We start from the raw sequence: 26,246 nt of genomic DNA on the forward strand, positions 1-26,246 counted from the left end.
CAACCGCTTCCACAGGCAGCACTTTAAATGATTCCTATTATATTTTGAAAACAAACCGTATGCCGATCGTTGGATTTGTTTATCAAACGATGCGCATTTCGAAACAAAGAGATGAAATAATTCTAAAGCTTGTTTTTACTCATACATATACTCTAGAATGCACCTCACAATCACGATTGAACCAAATTTTGACGAAAATTGAAATTTCTTTTTTAATAGATGTACAATACTTATCTCCTTCAACTCAGGCATGAGTAATGTTTATTTACATTGCACGATTGGTCTGCTTAATAAGGTATTTTTGGCTTCACACTATTCGTCTCTTTCCCTATTCTCTCAACCTGTTCAATATACCACCAAGTCCCTTAAAACATCACAATCGTCTCTATGAGACGTTTCTGTTCAGCTGATTCTTTCGTCGTCGATTTCCAAGGTAGAGAGAAAGGTGGGAACATTTGACACTTTTGAGTGTATTAGTATTATACTTGCAAAATTAAGCATGGCGGCCGGGGCCCTTGAACATCCGAATGAGCATCCTGATTCTTTGGCGCACGATGAAAAGTGAGAAAAGGTCGAGCTTCACCTCGGATCTACCGATTAGAACACTTATGGACACTTTTACCTCGAAAAACCCCGATTAAATTCATTATGACCGAACCGAAATAAAACTTTGTGCTTTTCTTCTACATATCCTCTTGTTTTTCGGCTTCATCAAAGAAAAATGACAACCGCAATCACACACAGAAAAAAATGTGCACACCTGTATCCATCTTGGTTGATTTCATTCAACATCTAACGAATAGGACCAATGAAAAATGTTCGTTGACAAAATTTCGCTGGAGCTGACCAAAAAGCGGACCCTACACGAGCAGAAATATTGACAATAAATCATTTATTGATCAATATATTGATGGTGTAAGGTCATCTTGAAAATATTGATTCTGTAGAATTTAAATGGGATTGATGGATTGAAGCAGTTTTGTCAATATATTTATTGACAATATTTCTGTCTCGTGTAGGGTCCGCTAAACAAAATTTGTTGTCAAATCCCACCAGTGAATTGTCCAACAAACTTCTTGTAGAATGCTTAATTTACCGTAGAAAAAGAACAAAAAATTATAACATATCCGAGAAGGTTGCCATTTAATTAGAATTGAAAAAGATTTCTTAACAAAAACAAGGGATGATCCATAAATGACGTAGCATTTTTTGAGTGATTTTAGCACCTCCCTCCCCCATCGTAGCGTTTCGTCACAAACCCCTAAATACCCCCTGGTAATTACGTAGCTTGACGGTAAACCTCCCCCCCCCCTTGACCACGCAAAAAAAAATTTAAAAAAACGATGTTAGATGAAACGGGTAAAGCTACGTAGCATGATATGATACCCCCTGTCGTCACACATCATCACAAAATACAAAACCCCCTCCCCCACATAATGCTACGTCATTTATGGATGATCCCTAAGCAATACAACCATGTATAACCTTCCGACAGTCGCGCTAGTGCACTGAGTGCACGCTGCTCTGAAAATCTAGCGAAATCGTCTTAGAGCAGCTGCGGCTGCTGCTCGTTCAGTGAGCCGTTTGCGCGACTTCCGGAGGGATAAAGAGATTAAAACTTATATATCGTTATATGATTTGAATTAACTTGCAATGTATACATTCTATAGAATCTTATTTTCTATACACCAAGAATTATTCGTCCTTCTGTTTAAGATAGATTGAAACATTTGTCAACCGGTTTAAGAAAATACCTTAATTCCTTCAAATTTGATAGAAATTTGAATGTTGTATTTTCCTTGCAAACAGGCATTTAACATCCACGCGTTCATGATTAGAACAACCCCTGATTTGAGTTGGTCGGTTTTACACATTCAGTAGATATATTTTTAGCATGTGCATGCAAAGATCAAGATTTCTTTGACGCAAAAGTGGACGGTTCATTATTATAGTTGAACCAACCAAATACATACGCGCTTGTAACTAGTATGTCCCAGGGGCAGAAACATCTTGTTGAAAAAAAGCGTTCGACCAACAGCTATGAACGTACGGCGCAAGGTGTTCGAAAATTATAAAGCGCTCTCGATTTGCACACAGCTCCAATACCCACATGTACATCGCAACAATACACGCTGGTTCAATATTTGATTTGAACCGGTGAAAAAGAGAATAGAAAGAGCCTCGCCCATGACACTCACGCTGCTATTCCAGCCGTCGCTCATGCAACTGCTCCCTCTAGAGCATCCGGTGAGAATACGAGATGCGTGCATGTATCTGGTTGAACCGGTCATAGGAAAGCACTGCTGGAGACGCTAGGTTGATTTATCGTTCAGATCAAATTATCGAACTTCAAGGTTCGGTGATTATTACTTTCATTAAAAATAGTTTACGTGCTACTGCTGTATATTAACGCAAAATTGGTTTTGGGTCGTCTGATTGTTCCTACCTGTTCAGTGAACAGGTTGAACGTGCCGACGCGTCGCCTTTGGTTAATGCTATATGCTATTGTAAATTTATTAACTTTTATAGTATTACCCTTTTTGCACCAATCAGTCGAAAATGAATGATTATTGTTTTCGCGCACTAAACTAGTGTAATCCATTTTTCAGCGCGTCATTTATAATTAATAGAGGCTTTTCACTCTTCATTAAAATGCTAATGATGTAAGGGTTATATAGATGTATTAGACGTTTATTCTTATCGAGCCATAACGCGCGTCATACCAATATTTTACATACAAAATGGAGTGCACAAAATTCCAAATACAACAAAGCAATATCTGTGATATAACAATACGCCAACGATGTCATCTGCATATTAAAAAATTGACATTTATCGGACTAATATGACAGAATTGTTCAATTTATTCACTTTTACTCATATTTGACAACGGTCGATTGAACCAAATACTTACATGTTTTTGGCCCGTCGGTAGGTTGTCTTCTTCAATATCCGTTTACTTGGCCTTGGAAGCGATGGCTCCGAGGTCGGCAATGCATCGGTTAAGCGTTTCTTTCTCCTGATCGGGAGTGATAGATTTAACCACATTATTCACAATCCAATCGACCATGTGTTTCTGTGAGATGCGGCGATCGACGTTCTGACGCTCCACCTGATAGTCCAGACGCTTCTTGACCTCGCGATAGGCGGTCATGGCCCGCTCGCGGTAGGCTGCTTCAAGCTGCAGAGCAACATTTTCTTTCTTGGCTTGCATCAACAGTGCTTGGCCTTCAGCACGCCATTGCTCTTTCTTCTCATTTTCGATGGCCTCGGCAAGTGAATTGATGGTCGACTCGCGGCCTTCTTTCCACTCGTCTTCGATTTTCTGCAATACAATCAATGCAAATATTCTGAATAATTTTGATTGCAACAAAATTAGATAAACATACATCAATTTCCTTGTCGCAGTATGCCGCCACAGCTGGTCCAAACTTCTTAACAGCGTAGATGACCATGATTGCCAAGGAGATACCATTGTAGTATTCATGCTCCATTATGTAGATTTCTTTAGAACATAGGTAGGTAATCAGACCTGCACCGAATACGTATGGACCGGTGACACCAGTTTTGTTGTAAAAGAAAGTAAACCATTCCTCAGGCAAAAATCCTAGTCGTACTTTGCCTGGATGTTCTGGTCGAACTGGGCGGTTGGATTCAGTGGCGGAAGCAGACCCACGAGCTAGGATCAGCGCAGAAGGTCTCTTAACGGCTACCGTAGATAAAGGATAAAAATGTAATTAATTTACTAAAGGTTCGAAAATCGTTATTTTATTCTATCTTGAAAAGCCAACATGCAAAATGATTACATAAACCTTCCCTACATCGTTCGGCTGGAAATCTTATTAAGAAGTGCATTTTTAAGATATTAGAAATTAAAATAAAGACTCACCAGATAACAGTGCTGCTCTAGAAAGCATGTTGAAGATATTCAATTGAATTTCACCGCACAGAAAATCCTAAAAATTGCTTTTTAAAAACACGCACTTGTTCACTTCGTAAGGAGAAAGATGGTCGATCTACTGCAAAATGTCAAAAGCAAACGTTTTGCGAATGTCAATGTGAACAGAGTCGAATTAGGGGTGCTGCATAATGGATGTGTCACGTGTGTCACAGAAGCTCAACCAGTGCAACAAGTTCTTCTGTCAAAGAATCAAAACAAATACGTAGATTGAAGAAGGTGCATAAGCGGGTGTAGCCGTAAAAGTGCTCTTGATTTAGTTAGTTCTCATTTGGTTCATTGTCCAGCGTTTGAAATTAATTCCCATTCACTATGGGGCTGTGCTCATCGTGCTTTAAAGGATCCACCGAAGAATTACTCTCACCAAATTTGGTAGGTTACGAAACCATGTAAAATTATCTAGGTACTTGTCTATCAACAAAAAATTATGCGACGCTCTCGATGAATAGGAAATGAGACGTCAGCAACAACTTGAAGCTGCTGAACGACGTCGCGTGCAGAATGAATCAAGGGGAATTAAAGATCCGGAAAAAGTGCGTCGCATGCAGCAAAAATCACAGGATTTGGAAAGGCGCGAACAAGAAGCAGCTCGTATGGGTGGTGGACAACCGGTGTTGAAAGTATGTACATATGTTCCTAATTATTAATCTAGTGACATGAAGATGGTTTCAAGTTTCAACGCTTTCAATCGATTCACTATTTATATACAGTATTCCTGGTAATTGATGTTCGATCCGTCGGGGGTTATGGGAGATGAATTGGGAATACTTATTACATACATCGATAGAGTTCAAACTCTTAATTATGTATTTTTTTAATTCACAACATTGACATTCATTCAACATTCATCAATTGATTTTCTGCAAAACATAAACTGGTTCTCACTTGACACAACAGGATTAGTTGTAGCCTAAGGGCCAATTTCTTCACCTCCCCCTTAACTTTTAAATCAGGTTTAATGCACCGGTAAACCCGGTTTAAGGGTTAAGCGATGGTGAAGAAATCCCTTAGATTATGAAATTTGCGTTGCGGCTTCGTCTCATCAGAATCCGACACTAACTTAGTGACAGGACTAAGCTAGCGCCGGATTGACGCTAGCTCGAAAAACGAATACTCGATTTGTGTTTCTGAGCAAACGTCTAGTCCTGCGTGAAGGCCCGAAAGGAGTTCTCATTAAACTGGCGAGAATTAACCAAATCGAAACATGGTTTGGCTTATCGAGCCAATAAACTATGCACTTTGTTATATTTCTTATTAGTGGAGAAAAATTTAGGTGAAATTTTTTTTCCACTAAGGAGAAATTTTTATAAAGCCACATTTGCGAGTGAAAGGCACAAAAACCTATAACTAATCAAGTTATAAAATTAATTTTATCATCAGGACATTTTTGTTATTATATTGGTTCTTAGGAACGAGGCAAGGATTCTGATGACAATTTATGCGCATTTAATCGATTGTAGGCTTCGTAATTACTAGAATAGTGTGGCTACGTAATTAATAGAATAGTCCTTAATGGGGCCAAAATTAGGTCTTTACACTAGGTAGGGGTATAGCAAGTAAAATGCACAGGTGGAGGTGGAGATGCTACCAGCTAAATGTTCTGTGTGGGACATCAGCATCCCAGTCGTAGTCAGAATTGTTTGTGTCACTGGAGTCGGAATACTAACTAGAATCAGCCGAAATTCCAGCTCATCTTCCGGCTGAACATTACTGGGATTGCTCAAGAAATGCAAATCAACGCTAAGCATTCCCTGTCAAAAAATGCGGACGAACATGGTCAGGCGATTTCAAAAGTTTGACGTTTGACTCAACTCGCCTGTGCTAATTGTCCCTCGGAAGAAATGCAATTTGCGAATGCGATTTAAATGCAATTTCAATACTTAGACAAATTTTCTGGCGGCTGAAATGGACTTGGTTGTTTTTCGCGTTTTACAAACATGGCGGTTCATGTTTGGTTTAAGCTTAAAATTGTTTTTTTGAACAATTGGTGTGTTTTCACTTGTACTTTGTTTGTCTAGTGCACTTCATTTAACCAACGAATGTGGGAAATTGTGTAATCGTGTGTATGTATAGTAGAACAAGATCTCTGACCTAAAGTCTTAATGAACGTCAGATTGTGATAAGTTTTGAAGTACAATACCAATTTTACCATTGATTCTTCCTATAATTTGGTGGTGATTACCTAGTATACTGGTAAGTACATGTGAGTAGATAATGAATCCGAAAATAAGCATTATTTTTAATTTTCATATTAGGCAATTAAGGGCGATTAAATGGCGCGTTCCGTGGGCGATTTGGGGGCGATTTAAGGGCGGGTTGGGCGGCAAAAAAATGACGGCGGCAAATCGCCCAAATGTTGCATTTGAAATAGCCCCCTAATTGCCAGCAATTTGCTGGCAAATTGAGGAGCAATTAGCGTATCCGAGTTGGCAAATAGCCCCCCGTTAGCCAGCAACTTGCCCTTTTTGACTGGGATTGTATACATACAGGGCATCCTGTAGGTAAAAAAATGTCACCACATGTCCATTTCACCCATCACTATAAACATGTGTCATTTGGAATATGTTTTCAAGTTAAGAAAAATGTTCAAAAAAATGTGTTTTTATTGAAATGTTTTTACCAATTACGTACAAAACATGTCAATGAAGAAGTTTATAAAGTTATTGCAGTATTTCATTTTTGCTTTTTCAAATATCTTTCTTTAAAATTGAAAATAACGAACAGATATCTCAATCAAAAGTTGCAATGAAATCCGCAATGCATTACAGTAACTCTGTCTAACTAAGTTCATTCAAATATAATGTTTTGAATTTAAACCACCTGTATTTTACTAAGCAGAATTTAATCTTAAGGGAGGGTAATTCTATATTACATTAACCATTCCCTGAAAGGAGAAAATAAAATAAAAAGATGACACGAATACACGATAGAATAAATAAATTCTATTTGCTATATTAATCAACCACTTGAAAAAGATAGAAATGTCGAAAAAATTTGGTAAACACTTCTCTATACCTCCATGTTCACAAACTATCATCGTAGCCCAAGCACCAAAAATATATTTTTTCCGCTTAAAATGGAACTTTGTGAACACTTCAATTCATCTGACCCAACAATTAACTTCAACTTAATCCAACAATTTTTGTAAGTTCTCGTAGATCGTAGATGTACTAGACCACTCGACCGATTATATTGCTTTTAGTTGCAAATGAAAGGTCCATTCTTTCACCCTCTCGCAGGTTGATGGGATTGACGGTATTGTAAACATCATCAAGCCACAATAGATTCAATAGAGTTATCTAAATACAAGGACCTTCGCTCTTTTTAGTTTTTATTTGCACCAAGTTCTACTACTAGAGGTTAATTAGTTCTCATGTTAATAATCCACCAAACATTATGACTACTGAGGATTTGATTTATATAAGAAGCCCGCTTCAAGATGTTGATTACAATACGCCTCGATAGTGGTGTGTCGGGGAGGCCGGGAGGGCTGATATGAGCCTTTTCTCTGTTCTATACTTTCCTCTATTTACCAGCTCATAACCAACAATCAACCAGTAACAAATAGATAATTGAGAAAGGATGTGCTATGTGTGGTGATTGGCTGTTCAAGTATTAGTAGTGTTTGAAGTGCTAATGTATGTCTCATGTGATGATCATAACTTCAGCTGTATCTTGTACCTATCTAATCTATTACGTCTCTCATATATTGTCTTTTATTTCTTCTTTTCGAGTCCTATACTGCCATTATACACCCGCCTTCAGCTGGGTCAACAAAGATGGTGATAGTGAACATCTTAACACTCACACATTCTCAAACGCGGTCTCAGCGGGAACCTACAAAAATGCCATCGTGCACGCGATTACGAATCGGTCAAGTCCGAAAGTCTATCCTTGATCCTAGAAGCCTAGGTCCATGCCTTCAGCTGGAGCAATTAAGAAAATACGCTCATACCTATTAGACAACACGTCTCATGGCGACATGACCGGGAACCCTTTCGATATAAACGATCCCACTCTCTGCCAGAATTCTAACCGCGCACCGAAAATTTAATATCAGACTCACGGTTCGCGCGACCATTCAAGAACACACGTTACAAAATCACGTCAGCGCACAAACGTTAGAACCCCTCGCGATTTTCCAAGCAACCTACGCCCACGAACTCGCAAACATGATTACACCCCGGCGATAAGGTGAAAATCTCAGCACTCATAAACTTAGCAATACGATCTCAAGCGTCAACCTACAAACTCCCGCGCTCGCGCCATCATGAATCGGGATCGTCCGGAAGTCTCTATCCTCGGTACCAACAATCTAGGCCCTTGCTAATTAATAAAAAAAATAATAAAATTGAAAAATAACTCCCATATCCACTAGACAAAACGTTCCATGGCGACATGACCGGAAACTCTAGTGATATGGGGTAACTCTCTCCCTGTCAGAATGTGATCCGTACACCGAAAGCTAAAGATCAGAAAGACGGTCCGCGAATATATGAATGGCCGCAGGGTTTCAAAATCGAATTTATACACGCGAAGTCACATACACACGAGCACACGCGACAAACACGTAAACATACGAACGCTTAAGCCCTTCGCGATCATCTACGCACACCTATGCCCGCGATCGCGTAAACTTGATAACACTTCGGCAATTGTGTGAACGTTTTAGTACTTACGAAGTTACAAACGCGGTCTCAAACGCGAACCCGCAAACGCGCGCGATCATGAATCGGTCACGTCCCGAAATCTTTAGCCTTCATTCTAGCAATTTAGGTCCATACATTCAGTTGGACCAATCCAAAAAAAAAAAAAAAAATAGAGCTCATATCCACTAGACCACGCGTTCTACGGCGACATGAATGGGAATTCTAATGATATGTAAGAACCCACTTTCTTCTGGAATCTGAACCGTACACAAAAAATTAAGTATCAGATTCACGGTCCGCGCGCGATCATTCTAGAACACACGCGAATACGCGAAAGGCACACGGTTATGAAATAGAATTTATACACGCGAAGTTCATACACGTTAGCACACGCGACATACAAACGCGATCGAGCAAATCGTACAAATGTTCGAGCCCTTCGCGATGATACACGCGATCGCGAGTCCCTACGCCCGTACATGCCTGAACCGTACAATGAATATCACATTCAGAATCACGGCCCGCTACAATTGGCCTATTGCAGTGTTTTATTGGGCGACATTGCCTGTCTCGTCTGCAAATTGTAGTATGTGATTCTGACGGGGAGCCCTTCCGAGAACCTAGCTCTACAGCTCCAGTAGGACAACTCTCGAAAAAAAGATGGGTGGGTAATGTCTAGGACATAACCGGAGTGTCGTGACTACTCGTTTGACTTGTAATTCAAATCGAATGATACTCAATGAAATATGTGGGAATGTTTCAAGTTATTCTTTATAATAATTATGGTGGTTCTGAAAAGAACCTTTGTTGTTGGCGTCTGCGTTGATCGGGGATGCGCTGGATTCTAAGCTCGTTGAGACATTCATTCATGAAATGAACAAATTTCATATTTTCTTGCTTTGAACTATCAATGTTAAAATCTCTCGAAACAACCATCGGAATCTTTTCCGTACAGAAATGAACACGCTTAGCGAAAAACTAGGGGCGGGTAATGTCCGGGACATAACCGCGATGCTCATATTCTTAAAATTCTGCTTGTATCTCCTTCAAATGGCTAAATTTTGCGCATTAAGTTCGATTCACCGGGCTCAGCGAAATTTTCCTGGGGATCCCGTTCGTTAGTATATTCAGCAAAACAATTTTATTACCGAGTTCTCCGCGTTGAATACAGGTCAATAATTTCATATAATGATTTCAACATGCAGACAATGTACATGTATGACAGGTGGGAGTGTTCTGAAGTGGTTTTAGTGGAGGTAACAACATAAAATCATGTATTGGACATTTTACAATGATTCTCCTTAACCCTGCAAAACCACGTGGTTGGCAGCAGAGGGTTAAGTTGTTTGGAAGAGATGACAGTTAATATATGATAACTAAAAATATAAAATTGTTCTATAAATTGCAAAGTTATTGCCGCGTTGACCTGAAAATTTGTCATTTCATTCATAAAGGAACAATCATTGAAATTATGTCAATTTATGCTTTGCAAGATTTGAAATAACTTCGAAGTGTGGTCACGACACCCCTGTTATGTCATATACATTACCAACCCATCTTTTTCCATTTTGCCTTTGTCCTAATAAGGACGGTTTGTGGATAACTATGTTGATACAAGACGGGAATCTTTTAAAACAATTCAAACCTTGCAGACGATTGTTTTTACTGCGTACATCCATACGATCTTTCCCCTTTCGCAGCTCACGCCGAATGAGCACACTTTTCATCAAGCTGTTCCTATTTATTGACTTTACAATGCAGATGGAAGGACGTCCTTTTGTTCGATAAATGAAAATATTTTCATCATTCGTTTTGGTGTAGCTTTCGCTTAGTGGCAGAGTTGCCACATTCACTGATTTTCTTGGAAGGATTTGCAAAAACCTTCGGGTTTGTAGATTGGAAAAACATTTTCTTATGATTCACTGGTAAAAGTACAGAATTACCAAGCGCAAACTTAATACTAGTTAATAAAAGAAACTTTCTAATTAAATTCTTTTTCCATTTTGCCTTTGTCCTAATAAGGACGGTTTGTGGATAACTATGTTGATTCAAGACGGGAATCTTTTAAAACAATTCAAACCTTGCTGACGATTGTTTTTACTGCGTACATCCGTACGATCTTTCCCCTTTCGCAGCTCACACCGAATGAGCACGGTTTTCATCATGGTGTTCCTATTTATTGACTTTACAATGCAGATGGAAGGACGTCCTTTTGTTCGATAAATGAAAATATTTTCAGCATTCGTTTTGGTGTAGCTTTCGCTTAGTGGTAGAGTTGCCACATTCACTGATTTTTTTTGAAGGATTTGCAAAAATCTTCGGGTTTGTAGATAAGAAAAACATTTTCTGATTCACTGGTAAAAGTACAGAATTACCAAGCGCAAACTTAATACTAGTTAATAAAAGAAACTTTCTAATTAAATTCTTTTTCCATTTTGTCTTCGTCCTAATAAGAACGGTTTGTTGATAACTATGTTGATACAAGACGGGAATCTTTTAAAACAATTCAAACCTTGCCGACGATTGTTTTTACTGCGTACATCCGTACGATCTTTCCCCTTTCGCAGCTCACACCGAATGAGCACGGTTTTCATCATGGTGTTCCTATTTATTGGCTTTACAATGCAGATGGAAGGACGTCCTTTTGTTCGATAAATGAAAATATTTTCATCATTCGTTTTGGTGTAGCTTTCGCTTAGTGGTAGAGTTGCCACATTCACTGATTTTCTTGGAAGGATTTGCAAAAATCTTCGGGTTTGTAGATTAGAAAAACATTTTCTGATTCACTGGTAAAAGTACAGAATTACCAAGCGCAAACTTAATACTAGTTAACAAAAGAAACTTTCTAATTAAATTCTTTTTCCATTTTGTCTTCGTCCTAATAAGGACGGTTTGTTGATAACTATGTTGATACAAGACGGGAATCTTTTAAAACAATTCAAACCTTGCCGACGATTGTTTTTACTGCGTACATCCGTACGATCTTTCCCCTTTCGCAGCTCACACCGAATGAGCACGGTTTTCATCATGGTGTTCCTATTTATTGGCTTTACAATGCAGATGGAAGGACGTCCTTTTGTTCGATAAATGAAAATATTTTCATCATTCGTTTTGGTGTAGCTTTCGCTTAGTGGCAGAGTTGGCACATTCACTGATTTTCTTGGAAGGATTTGCAAAAACCTTCGGGTTTGTAAATTAGAAAAACATTTTCTTATGATTCACTGGTAAAAGTACAGAATTACCAAGCGCAAACTTAATACCAGTTAATAAAAGAAACTTTCTAATTAAATTCTTTTTCCATTTTGTATTCGTCCTAATAAGGACGGTTTGTAGATAACTATGTTGATACAAGACGGGAATCTTTTAAAACAATTCAAACCTTGCCGACGATTGTTTTTACTGCGTACATCCATACGATCTTTCCCCTTTCGCAGCTCACACCGAATGAGTACGCTTTGCAGCCTTCGATGTTTTGGTGGCATTTTTAGTGGCAGTTACTACCGCCTTTTCAGTGACTGGGTTTCTTAGCCTTTGGCTTTTTGGACTTCTCACCGCCACCACCTCCACCAACGTTTTTCTTCTTCTCTCCGATGGTAGCTGATTTGATTGGTCGTCCGATGCAGCTTCTCACGACCACGCACATCTGTTATGCACTGCGTCTTACACACGTCTGGCTTAGAGAATAGCTGCGACACCCCTATCTATAGGTTTTATCATTAATGTTGATTTCATTTAAAGTAGTTTTCGAACTATTTAAACAAATTTTATATAGCAAAGAACGCATCGGTAGCAAGCATTGAACGTTTTCCTTCCGATTTATGAAAAAAGATTGGCAATCCGTTTTGTAGAAGAAAAGTTAAAAATGTACGTAACGCTTTCGCTAATATGCACTACTATCGCTTTCTCGCTCGTTCTCGTGGCGTGCATGAGCCTTTCCTTTCCGTCCGACTTCTAATGGCTTAACCAAAATTAATATCCCGGCTTTCCCCCACCAACTGCTCTCGTCAAGCAACCCAATACGAATAATCATAGGAACAAACATGTAGTGGACCTTTATATAAACTTTTCATTATTTTATTGTTCATTTGCTGCACCATTTTGACGGCTCTGTGCGGGATGGGCTGAAAATTTTCACTTTTCCGAGTCGTTTTCGAAAGATTTTTCAAAACACTATTTTTCCGTTGATAATGAATATCCTACATATTCCAAAATTTAATACAACATTGGTACAAATATTTTCGACAAAATGCCGAAGAAATTGATTAAATCCATTCAGTACAACAAAAGATATAAGCGTTCAAAATCTTACATCATTTTTCTTCCGAAATTTTGAAAAGGGGCCCCTATATTGAAAGGTAAGTCGTTAGTCACGACAAAAAAAAAAAAAAATGAAAGGTCCATTCTTTCATATCCTGAAGTTTTACAGATGCCGATTTTTTTAATAAAGTTGTTCGATAAAGACACCGTGACATGTCTTGATCAAACTTATTATCTAGTATAATTTGGTTTTAATTTGTAGGAGACAGTCATGAGATGTAGGTTAGATTAGTTACCCTCTAAATGGAAATAATGTTCTGCTGATTCCTCTAACGTCCTTAGTAATATCACAGAGAATAGACGTCCAGCTTAAGCATTAAACTTGTGTAAAATCTCTAACGGTTTCGAAGGTAGTTGGGATATCCAAACCAGGTGCGCTACTGTCGTCATGTTTTTTTGTGGCTGAGTTCGACAGAGTTGACCGGAATGGATTTGACGGATAGTTAGGTTGGTGTGGCGGCGCTAGTGTTTATCGCATAATTATTCAAATGTTTACACACATTTTTTTAAATATTTTTGTTCGATCATGGATGTCTGTTCTCTGTGGTAATATCAACAGCATCGAAGCTAGTTCTCAAAAGAAGAGATATATGCATTTTAACGTTCTTTTCTTTCGAAGTTGGGCTACCTTTTTGATATACAAGGCGAGTTCGAAGATAACACGACCAAGGGGTTTTGGAATCCCACCCTTCCTCGAACGACGACAGAAACACCGAAGGTAGCAAAGTAATGCTTGCTTCGCCACATGCTGCCAGTGTCCAAATAAGTCGAGTTTCAAACTTGTGTCTTCATCGACACTACTCTGTCTCGTCGACCTACTCAAGCGGCAAATTCTAAGTCTAGCCAAATACAAATTTGTATTTGGTCTAGCCCAGGGGGTGTCACTCCTGTCATCCGATATGGAGATATTCAGACTTTGACAGTAGTTAACATTAGAGATGGGCAATTCGATTCAGTTTGGAGAGTGAATCGTGTCCGATTCACTCACTAAACTGAATCGACTCTTTTAATCGATTCAGTGATTCGTTTCCGTACTTTGAAAAATGTAATTTTTATATGCACAAATATCGACAAGCGACTCGGTGACGAAGCTTTTTGTAGAACGCCTCTGGAAATTTCAAACTTTGCATACACATTCTCACGGTGTTCCTTAAACCGTTATTAACAAAAAAAATGACCATAAATTTGTCATACGGCATTCGAAAGATACAGTATCCAGGCATCTTCTCAGTGAATTTCAAAATGATCCATCGAGGGATTCGAGAGAATTTGCAATTTGAAGTTTTATGACACGTTTCATAAGGCTACCAGCAAACACCCACGGGTTTGGTCCTATCTCTATAAACAAAAAATATTTGTCTACTTATTTAGTACATGGAATTCGAAAGATATAGTAATCCAGTATATCCCCTGTAAGTTTAAAAATATTTCATTGACGGAATCGAAATTTATAACGGTTTGGACGTGGTATGCGGTCTTAGATGGGTTTTCTACCAGACTTCATGCGTGAATCCATGTTTGTCCAATGACTATTTAGATCGTTTATACGTGTCGCGGTTTTTAAAGGAAAACCTTACCATTTAATTACATAAATATAATGTACAAAAGGTGTTATTTATATGCTGCACTGAAAAAACATGAAAATAGGGTTGTCTACCAAACGTTAAATATAATGTGTAAATTGAAAAAAAATGGATAAAAGTTGGAATGCTTACTTCAAAAGGCCATATCTCAATGGTTTGTTGACCGATTCTAATTATTTTTCCATTATTGAACAGGTAGACGTTTCATCGTTAATTTTCATTAAGAAAAATATAAAATAGAGTCATCTACATCAATAAATAGACAATATAATTGATCTCAACTATATGTATTATCATTATTTAGTGAATATTTTTGTTTTAAAAATAGCGGCCTATCCATTTTTATATACTAGTTGGTTGCAATTTCTGTATAAACATCTGAATGTCAAATTCTCATGATAAGTTCAATTCGACAATAATATTGACAATAGTTAGAGATATGAGCAGATGAACTTGTACTAATAACATCCCCTTTGACCAGTTTTAACATCTGTCAACCCAACCTGCGAATCACGATTGTACAAAATTTCCAACAAAAACCGTATCATAACATAAATTGATCTGAATCAGCAAATACCTTCATATTTTTTAAATTTATGGTTTTATTTTTCCATGATTTGTAGTTTGCGTTCGTTGCATTCAACTAATGTATAGAAATTGATAGGTCGTCGTTTTGAATACAAAGATATTCACTAAATAGTGATAATACATATAGTTGAGGATAATTATGTTGTCTATTGTTAGAAGTAGGCAACTCTATTTTATATTCTTCTTAATGGAAATTAACGATGAAACGTCTACTTGTTCAATAATGAAAAAATAATTAGAATCGGTCAACAAACCATTGCGATATCGCCTTTTGAAGTAAACATTCCGACTTTTATCCATTTTTTTAATTTACACATTATATTTAACGTTTGGTAGACAACCCAATTTTTATATTTTTTCAATGCACCATATAAATAACACCTTTTGTACATTATATTTATGTAATTAAATAGTAAGGTTTTCCTTTAAAAACCGCGACACGTATAAACAATCTAAATAGTTATTCGACAAACATGGATTCACGCATGAAGTCTTGTAGAAAACCCATCTATGACCGCATATCACATCCAAACCGTTATAAATTTCGATTCCGTCAATGAAATATTTTCAAACTTACAGGGGATATACTTGATTACTATGTCTTCCAAATGCCATGTACTAAATAAGTAGACAAATATTTTTTTTTTGTTTAGCAACTCGTCCTCTAGTCAACTTCGTAGCGAGGGCGGCGTTCTTATCGCTCTCACTACTAAAAATACTTGGTTTTAAATGCTGGGAACAAATTACTTTCGAGTTGTTCTCTGTAAATTTGTTATATCTGTGGCCGAACGGTAGTCCAGACCTGTACAATGCTCACTCTTCTGCAGTTCAACGAAAAACGACAAAACTAGCTATTTAGACAGTGTACCCGTTGTAGGTGAGTACAACCGTCCGCATCTCCGATGGATGTTTGATGATGATCTCAAATGCTATCTGCCTGAAAATGCCACATTTGAAGTTCAGACATTTTCAGATTCTGAACAAGAGTTGGCTATCACGGAAACAATAGTCGCTGGGGATCTGTGTCAAATAATCTCTCTCACTAATACAACTGAAAGGACATTCGATCTGGAAATCGTAAGCTACACCGATTTTATCGAGCTTATTCAGCCTCCGACCTCCATACTCGAGGATAACGCTCACCATAAACCCTTCGTGCTGAGGTTTAACATGCAAGTTGAAACAGAAAAGGCCTTTGCCGAATCCATCGAAAGTCTCAACTTTTACTTCAATCACTGCAGTTTTGATGAAGTTTTCACAGCCTTCGATGGCTGTCCACAGTGTCACCTGTTAAGTGGAAAAAATGTGGATCATGCTGTTGCAGTCTTGTACGGAACTGTATACGAGTTACTCTGCGGTATAGTTCCTATGAAATGCGTCAACAGAAAGACGGACTGTAAGTTTCTGCGGGGGAATTCCGAGCTTTATCGTCTACGTAATTAGAACGCGTAAAAAGATGTTTCGTACTATTCGCCGTACATTCTCGCAAAGAATGTTTGTATTTGATATATTGTGTAGTAGTATTGACTGTGTAGCTATACTTGTACGAATTAATGTATCTGTACCTCCTCGCACTCTAAGGAATAGCTTTCTTTTGTGGTTCCCTAGACATTGTACTACTTATAGTTAAAATAATGTTGTGGATAGATTGGATGGTACAAATTCATAGAAACCTCATACCTGTTTGATTATATTGTTACCAAATATAGTTAAATTTAACGTCCCGTCTCAGTTTTTGTTAATATATATCACACTAAAACTGCATTCCAACAGACGTATATTTTAACCTTGATTATCTGAATAATGCCCGTGAAGTGATTGATTTTATTTCCTGATTTATAACATATTTAGAAAGATTTTTTCTTTAATTTTGATGAGTTAATATCTCGAAAACGATTTTAGAACATATTTTCCCATGTTGTAGCCTCATCTTTTTTTGTTTCGCACATCAATTGCCAGTCATCCTGGATAACACATATTTGAGGAATTCAACATTGCCACTTGAGGTTGGGTCGATAATCTACTTCTTAAATTTAAACATATTTCAAATAGTGTTGGTTATTTTATTTAATGTTGCATTTCTTTTTCTATTTCCAGTGGCAGCAAGATTAATCATCTCTAGTGGGATCTTGGCATACTATCTTTTGTGGTGTTGATTGAACATTATATTGTTATTTTGTATATATATTTATTCAATTAATTGTGACCAAATACATAACTATTTTCTACGACGTCGGATTATCCAACATAGAAATGCATTTTCTAGTCATACACTGCTTTGTTTTTAAAATTGTATTATATATCAATATGTCGTGCTATTTTTTGGAAGACTAACGTAGTAATTTTATAAAATAAAATCTATCAGAAATGAAACTTGAGTTTGATGAAATTCATTCCAATTCACCAAACTATTTAACATCGCAGAATCGTTTTCAGATTTCGCAGCAAGCGAAAAATAATGTCACTCTTTCGGCAATCACGTTACAATCGTTACAATGTATCGTTCAACTATTTGTGACATTTGCCACTCGACGGAACTTTCGAGAAATTTTCTACATTATTAGCGGAACGCCATATTCGATCCCCACTGCGAGGCTTCATTTCTACCCAGTGGACATCAATTGAAATTGACGACAAAAAAGCACTTTCCTGCGATTGAACATCTACGCAGCGGCGATTTAATTCTACGGGGCGGTTGACAAACTGCGATTTGGGTACCGAATTAGGGGCAGATCACTATAGGAATGCATAACAAATTTGCATCAAATTAGAAAAACGCATTTAATTTTCATTTTTGGATCAACTTTGCACTCCCTCGCAGAAAAATTTATTCAATAAACGTCTCATGCTGATCCACTTTGTTGGACGTTTTGTTGAATGTACACTGAGAAACAAAAATATGCATAGTTAGCATACTTTCTATTCCCGTTTCATTTATTATACTGTGCTTTTATGCATTTTCTGGCATATACTTCTAGTAAGCATTCAATGAGTGGATAGACCGGAAATGTCCAATGCATAAAATTTACAGCAGAAGAAACGAAAGGCAGATATGGACCATTCATAAATTACGTAACGCTTTTAGGGTGAGAGGGGGTACCACATATTGTGACATATGGGGGAGGGGGAGTAAGCTAGATCGTTACGTAACATGTTTCTACTAAAAAAAATTCTCGGAATTTGTGACATTTTGTTACATGGAGGGAGAGGGGGGGAGTAAGTTTTGGGCAATTTTTGCGTTACGTAATTTATAGATGATCCCATAGAAAAGTATGCTATCGATGCATAAATAAATTTCTGCGTGTAGAGTTAGTTTTTTGTAAGGTTTTGACGTCTACACGTAACGCAAAATACGTTATGAATTTGAAAGAAATGCATTTAATTTCCCTGATATTTAAAAATGCATCACAAGTGATCTGTCCATAGCTACCAAATCACTGGAAGGAGACAGTTTTCTAAATGCCGCCAGTACACTGCCTATTTGCAGCAAACGTCGGCCTATGTCTACAGATACCCGCTGAACATTCGATAAATGCTCTATTATTTTTTCTGTCTCATACTTGACATGGTGTACCAGCAGCTAAAGGTGTATCCGGACGTTACTATACCACCGAAACGAGACATGTAAGTATAGGCAAGTCTGGGTCTAATTGGTGGGGGTTTCAATTTTCTTTTTTCTTTGATTTAGGTAGGTCGTCCCAAACAGAACACGTTGCACAAAAGGGAAGACTGTCGGCTACATATCAGGCATCAGCGTTTGATAATCAAATCAAACGGAAAGGTGTTTGATTAATTATCTTCCGGGGTAAGTTAGTGGTACGGACTAAGCTGGCTATACGCCAAGAAATAAGTATACTGCGTGTTGAATGTCTTTTTAATCAAATTGACTGCAATACTAGCACTAGCCGGTTAGAATCATGAAATACTATGAAATACCCATCACTGGATAAAATTAATTTTTTCATGCACGCTTTACTTTTAAACCAGGTTAAACGACCCTTACGCTTTATTGTATTTCTTGTTTGAAATTGGATCATCAGAAATTGAGATGAATAGAGGGGCTGCGATGAATTAGGGAACTTAAACTCTTCATCAGGGGATACCAGGTATATTTTTCAAATGTCCACATTTCATAAAAAAATGTCTTCATTTGTGTTCGCCAGGCAACTGGCACCCCTAAGTTTGACAATAGGCAACATTGTTTTTCCACCGATCGATGGGGGTCAGTTTGACAACGTCAACATCGCTTAAAATGTCATCAACAAACAACAGTAGCAGTAAACAAAAGAAAACAATGAACACTTTAACACTTCATCCCAGTTAAGCTCAGCCGGAAATGAACTGAAATTCTGGCTGGTTCCAGTTCAAATTCCGGCTCCAGTGACACAACCGATTCTAGTTAGGATCAGTTGTGTCACTGGAGCTGGAATGCGAACTGGAACCAGCCAGAATTTCAATTCATTTCCGGCTGAACTTTACTGGGATACATTATAGGTCCGAATTATCCCAACTCGAACCGTGCATTTAATATAATGGGCCCTATACTCACAGTCACGTCACTTGGTGACTAGAAAGAAATTTTCTTCTAGTCACTAGGTGACGTGACTGTGAGAATAGGGCCCAATATTAAATGTGTCAAAATTCAGAGAGCTTTAGCGACTGCGCACACTTGAGGCAATCTTAGGCGGTTTTTCGCAATCACTACTGCAAAAGGTCTGATTTGGACCAACGCACATTTTCCATTTCGATCAACTAAAAACAGTTGATAGTCTCATTCAAATCAACCAATTGAAATTTTATAGCACGCTACAAGTGCAATCTATGTTTAATGAGTGGGAATAAAACTGCCATAAAACCTCAATTGTTACTAGGGAAGATATCATATGAATGATATTAACTAACATATCCACAAACATGCTAATGCACTTGTTGTGTCGCCAATAAAAATATAGTTATTTGTAGAGATTAGAATAACAAAGCGACGCCGTGAATTTAATTCAACTAGCAATCAAGCTACAGGTTACAAGCACTGCCAGTGTCCAAATCTCACAGAACTTGTTTGTTGTTACTTCGTGCGTTTTTTGCTAATAAACAATCCCGGAGAGTGACGGCAACTGTCAAAAATGGAACAATAGGGGCCCTTACACGAGCAATGAAAGTGTCATTACAGTCGTGATTCGCTTGTTGGACATTTTTTAACTGGACCGCTTTTTAGTTGGACCTCCGCTAGTTGGACCATTGTTCAACTAAAAAGCATATGAATGTCAAAATCTCCTGTCAAATGTACTTTGACAATCAATCTGACAATTACTAGAGATGTGAATAGATGCAATTACACTACTAACGTCTCCTTTGGAGAGTTTTTGACATCTGTCAGTCGGTCCAACTAACGAATCAAATTCGATAGCTGGACAGAGCACAGTGGTCCCAAAGAGCAAAAAAGGGTTTTTTTAGATTGCGTCAAAACGGTTGACTTTAGCAATATGGTGTCTTTGAGAAAGTTTCTTGGAGTAGAACTCCCCTTCTTTCTGTCTTATCAGATTAATGATTAATCCCCCTAATAGTGAGTTATGGAATTTATTTTCTCCAATAATTCAGATAGCCAAATACTTACTTCGCTGCTTTGTACGCAGCGCACTTGTCCCGATCCCGCACATATGGTTAGAAATTTTTCATAAGAGATTTTTCTAACCCGAAGAGGCGAATGACTTAAAGGTTAAAACCTCTATAATCGAAATGAAAAACTAACAGTAATATATGATGATGTATTTAATGCCGGAACAGCTCTAGTATGGACAAACTTAGGCTCTAGTATTTCCATAGAGGGCCGCCTTGGGGAGATCTAATTTTTCCAGCATTTGTTGTGCTTTTCTTGCACTTTAATTTGTTTACAAAGTGGTTTGCCCGTTTTTGCCCGTTTAAAATTTATCGGCATTGGAAAAAGAACTATTTTCAATCAAAAAACGTGAATATCTCCACACATACTAGCGATAGCAAGTTTCCGTCTTCGGCAAAGTAATGCAGTTTAATAGTCCAGACAATGTTCTAGAACATTTATATAATGGAAAAAATCTAGAAGAAAACTTATGACGAAAAAACTGTTTTTAAGGGGCCTTTTACAAATAATGTCCCATATCTCAAAAACCTGAAAAGATATAGAGTTGAAGTCTTCGGGTAAAATGTTTGTAACGAGTTTCTCTACAACTTTGCTGAAGTAAGTATTTGTCTATCTGAATTATTGGAGAAAAAAAATTTCGTAACTCACTATTAGGGGGATTAATCATTAATCTGATTAGACAGAAAGAAGGGGAGTTCTACTCCAAGAAACTTTCTCAAAGACACCATATTGCTAAAGTCAACCGTTTTGACGCAATCCAAAAAAACCCCTTTTTTGCTCTTTGGGACCACTGTGCAGAGGTGTGGCCCAACCAGCGAATCACGACTGTACTAAGTAGTGTCATTATTGGAATTGTATGGGAATTCCATCATTACTCGCCTTACGCACGTTCATTAAAGGTGACATTACTGCTCAGTAATGACATTACTACCGCCTCGTGTACGGGCCCCTAATGATGTTTCATTTCAAACGATTCAAATCCATATTGTGTTTTGAGAGGTTGTTAGGGCCCCTTACACGCACAATAAAAGTGTCATTACTAAGTAATGTCATTACTGGGATTGTATGGGAATTTCGTCATTACTCGCCTTACACGATCATTAAAAGTAACATTACTGCTCAGTAATGACATTAATTTACTAGCGTCTCGTGTAAGGTGCCCTGTTCATAGAATCATACTGAAAGATAATCATGCATGACAGTTGTCTTCACTCTCCTTACATACAGTCGTATCAATAATAATATTGATGAAACTGGTTCAAAAAGCAAACCCTACACGAGCAGAAATATAGACGATAAAACTATTTTATTGATTATTGAATAATATTATATTGAAATGTTGAAGACAGTCGGGTCAACGTTGGCTTTGCTCGGTCGGATACACACTACACAGAAACGAAGGTGGCAGTGAAGAAAATCGTGTTAAGGAGGATCCACTGTACGATCGCGCAACATATTGGAGAAAATCGTGCAGCATTAGCGCAACAAAACATTGGAAGCGGCGGAATGGAAAATAAACAACACTCAAAATAATATACATTTTCATGGTGGACGATCTGCCAAAGTGCCGACTGCACCAACGTCGCGACGCGATTGTGTGCAGTCCAAAAACAAGCGGCGTCTGCTTTTCCACTGATATAGGAAGGTGTCAGAAATTTTGCTTTGGCAGAGATAGTAGTAGGTATTCGAAATTTTGTAAGGTTGGATGTTTGGTGTTGAGGTTTACGCAGCAGCTTTTTGAGCATCGTGTTTGCCTTCATTTTTGGTTAAACCAAGTGAGAAGGTTCTACGCGTTCGAATTGCGTTGATTGAGCATCTTCTTATTTCGCAAACTAGAATATAAGTATAGGGATTTGCAAAGTTTTACACTATTTATGTGAAACCTTTGGATTTATCGAGTCTGTGTGACATTGAAGAATCAGTGAAGGAGAAGCCAAGACAGTATTTGTTCATCTCTCGAAGGATTTACACTGCAAGAAGCATGTTGGACGTCCCAAATGAAAAGAAGGTAAGTTTCTGCTGTTTAATGAGGTTGTTTGATTATATGAGCTAAAGCGATTACAGTGTACTGATAACACTAGCGATTGAGCTTTAGAATAGAAAATTTAAAATATTTAATATGGTGTGGTCTTCACTTTTTCGGGTGTGACCTTAACCGTCCTTGAAAGCTGTATATTGAATAGCGCTTTCTTATTGTAATTGTAATTTATTTGTCGCACGGTAACCTGTTAGCTAGGCTATACATCGGGTCAGGGAATCGAATTCTTATTCGAAATAATGCGTTCAGTAATCTATTCTTTGGACACATTAGTAGATTAACACTATTTACAATTACATGAACATCTTCTTTTGTTGACAAAAACGCATTGTATGACCATTGACCTATCTGAGAAGTTACATAATGAATTACGTGGTACTACTTCCTAAAAACATTCTTGCAAATATAAAAGTAACATAAGATTTGTATAGATCATTCAACGCTAAGATGCACCTAAGGCTCAGAATGTTTCACTTCGAGTTAAGGAATGAAAACTCAGAACTGGTACCTAGATGAATTAGAAATATTATGAAATTAATGTTTTAAGCTAAGATACAAAAAACAGTGGTATCGCCTACCGTCCTGCATATACGTTGTAGAATCTCAAGTGAGGTTAACTCCAAAATTACTGTGCTTTTTCTAAAAATGATTTATTATTAGATGTCCAAATGTTAAAAGGCCAGAACTACTAAAAGAGGTTCAAAGTAGTTTAAAATAAGGAAAACAGGTAGTTCAACTAACCGGAATGTCAATGGCATTGTGCTCGTGGAAGTGAGTTTATGCGCAAAGTTAGTGGAATGCAGAGCTGAGTCCAAGGATCCGAAACGGCGCAAAGTCGCAGATCCACTCGCCTGGTATACTCATACGTAGGGGCTGTGGCTAGACTCAGTTCGACTGCGCTGCATCGAAGTCGTACAGCATACGAAGAAAAGCAACGTTTACAATTCGATCGGCAAAGGTCGTGATTTGGGCTCCTGCGTATTTTAAATGGATTTCAAAACCCGCGACGGGAAATTAGTCTACATAAAATGACAGTTTTCATGAAGTGTAAACCTAACCGCAAAAAACGTTACGGATTTACAATGATTCTCACAGTATTTTTATTAGGTTTAAAATTCGATGCAATTTTTGAAAAGTTGGTCTTTTTTGGAAGCATCAGAACTTTTGACAACAACAAGTAGCAACTTGCCACTGGCCGGCGCTTCGATCGGCCAGCAATCGCTATACGGGACTTGTGTGCAAGCTTGGATACAATGGTGTCCCACGCATGCGAACCTGTATGCGATGGTGATTTTCAAAGTATTTTCATTTAAATTTTTACACAGGTTTTTCGGGAAAGTTTGTTCTAGCTTATATGTCTGTTCTCTGTGGTTTTATTTCTTACACAAGTTGAAAACTTTACTTGTATGTCAGTTCTCAGTGATATATGTTTAAGAAAATGCTTGCTAGTAATCGTAGTAGTCGATGAAACTGAAATATAAAATATACTCAAAAAGCATTGTAACTTATGCTGATTTCGTTTTTAGAATCGAGTCGCTCTGAGCTGTCACTTTTGTATGGGTTTTGTAAATATTAGAGCGAACCTAGGGCGACTCTTATCTAAAACCGAAATCAGCATTAAATTCTCTTGGGAAAGTGCGATATACTAGTCAAATTATTAGATAAGAGGATATAGATTATAATGCAATTATTTATGTTTGTACTTTTTATCCGTATGTTTGTTTGTTTGGTAATTGGTGACCATATATCCATTTTCATAACAGTTTTTGCCTTCGCCTTGAAAGGTTGTGTCTGCTGATTGGTTGTAGCAACCAAGGCTGTGCAAGCCTTGAATAGGCTAGAAGTTTGTGTACCGTGTCAGTATTTGATGCTGTGTTGGTGCGGAGACAGGCAGGATTGTTGGCTGCGAGAGCGGTCGTTTGTTGGTGGTACCACGCGATAAGCGAGTGTTGGTGCGAAGGCAACGAAGTCTCAGGTAAGCGGCGCCCCACCTTGGTGGTGGTAGTGGTTGCGCTGCATATAACCGGCGCTTGCGACGGAGTGAGACAGAGCTGCATCTGGTTGGTGAAGCGGCTCGCTTCATCATCACTCATTCATCCGTATTAGTGCAGATACGGGATTTTGAGTATTTGTGTACCTTGCCATGCTGCGTGGTAGGGGAATACCTCTGGACCCACAGGTAAGCGGCGGCCCCACCTTGCCCCACGCCCCAGCTGCATCTTGTTGGTGAAGCGTTTCGCTTCATCATTACTTATTAATCTGTGCTAGTGCAGATACGGGCTTTTGTGTGTTTGTGTACCTAGCCACGCTGCGTAGTAATAAAATACCACTGGACCCACGGGTAAACAGCGGCTCCATCTTGGTAGTGGTGGTTGCGCTGTGTTTAACCCGAGCGTGTGACAGAGGGAGATAGCGTGAAACTAAAAACTCTTCGAAGGACAGGTAGATTTTTAGTACAATTCAGCTAGTGTTAGTCTTTAATCAACTTATTGTGTATGGTAGGCGAGATGGAGGATAGTGAGATGGAATCCTTCATTTCACAAGAGCTAAATTCTTCTGATCCCTCTCCCTCAACTCCCCCTAGAATAAAATTATACCCTCAAAGGGTCTTTTGGACCTTGGCAAGTTTTCTTCAGGTGGAAAGGAAAGCTATTAAATCTTGTCCAAATTGCACGGGATCTGACTTCACGATTTTCTGCTGTAACAGAGATCGTGAAAGTAAATAAAGACAAAATTCGAGATAGCATTGATGACATTAGACAAGCTAACGAGACAGTAGCCTGTGAACTCTTCACGCGTGAATATAAAGTTTATACTTTCGCGCGATATAGAATGCGATGGAGTCATCTACGAACCTAGCCTCACTGCCGAGGATATACTTAAGCATGGTGTTGGTTGTTTCAAGAACACCCTGCTTAATACAGTTAAAATACTCGATTGTAAGCAATTGTACTCAGTATCACTTGAAGAAGACAAAAAAGTTTACCGACCATCCTATTCATTTCGTGTAATTTTCGCTGGGTCTGCTTTGCCTAACCATGTTCTTATTAATAAAATTCCGTTCGCCTTTTCATCCCTCGTGTGATGAATTGCCTCAATTGTAAACAGCTTGGCCACACAGCCACTTACTGTTCCAATAAGGTACGTTGTGGAAAAAGTTGGGGGCCTCATCAATAGGATACATGCAATAAAAATTTAGAAAAATGTTTGCACTGCGGAGAAAATTCACACGAGCTCCTTGCATGTCCCATATATAAATTGCGGGAGGATAAAATTAAACGATCCTTGAAGGAGAGGTCTAAGCGCTCTTATGCAGAAATACTGAACCCTCTTATGCAGAAATACTCCTGAACCCACGGTCCCAGAAAACAGATACGCTATTCTATTGCCGAAAGAGTCTGACGAAGCGTCCGAAGGTACATCATTTGTTTTAGCTAGAGGATCCAGGAAAAGAAAACAATCCTCTTTTCCCAAACTGCCAAGCAAGGGCCTTAAA

At 38.2% G+C, this 26,246-nt stretch overlaps 3 protein-coding genes across 3 annotated transcripts in view; 2 read left to right on the forward strand and 1 right to left on the reverse strand.

The window, feature by feature from the left end:
• Window positions 1–2,831: 2,831 nt before the first annotated feature.
• Window positions 2,832–4,049, reverse strand: LOC131683811 (ATP synthase subunit b, mitochondrial). Its single transcript, XM_058966137.1, has 3 exons — window positions 3,890–4,049; window positions 3,390–3,709; window positions 2,832–3,325 (listed from the first exon to the last, which is right to left on the reverse strand). The coding sequence occupies exons 1-3, from the start codon at window positions 3,915–3,917 to the stop codon at window positions 2,957–2,959; spliced, it is 717 nt and encodes a 238-aa protein (XP_058822120.1). The 5' UTR covers window positions 3,918–4,049; the 3' UTR covers window positions 2,832–2,956.
• A 92-nt stretch (window positions 4,050–4,141) lies between these two features.
• On the forward strand, window positions 4,142–17,468 carry LOC131683812 (small VCP/p97-interacting protein). Its single transcript, XM_058966138.1, has 3 exons — window positions 4,142–4,330; window positions 4,408–4,578; window positions 17,193–17,468. Exons 1-3 carry the CDS (start codon window positions 4,271–4,273, stop codon window positions 17,205–17,207), a joined length of 246 nt encoding a protein of 81 aa, XP_058822121.1. The 5' UTR covers window positions 4,142–4,270; the 3' UTR covers window positions 17,208–17,468.
• A 4,821-nt stretch (window positions 17,469–22,289) lies between these two features.
• Window positions 22,290–26,246, forward strand: part of LOC131683813 (UTP--glucose-1-phosphate uridylyltransferase) — a 35,488-nt gene continuing 31,531 nt past the window's right edge. The window contains exon 1 of the mRNA XM_058966141.1: window positions 22,290–22,720. Within this exon, the coding sequence (XP_058822124.1) occupies window positions 22,694–22,720 (27 nt within the window). The 5' untranslated portion in view covers window positions 22,290–22,693. The remainder of the gene's footprint in view (window positions 22,721–26,246) is intronic.

This window comes from Topomyia yanbarensis, chromosome 2, assembly GCF_030247195.1.
Source record: "Topomyia yanbarensis strain Yona2022 chromosome 2, ASM3024719v1, whole genome shotgun sequence".
Taxonomy (NCBI): Eukaryota; Metazoa; Arthropoda; class Insecta; order Diptera; family Culicidae; genus Topomyia; species Topomyia yanbarensis.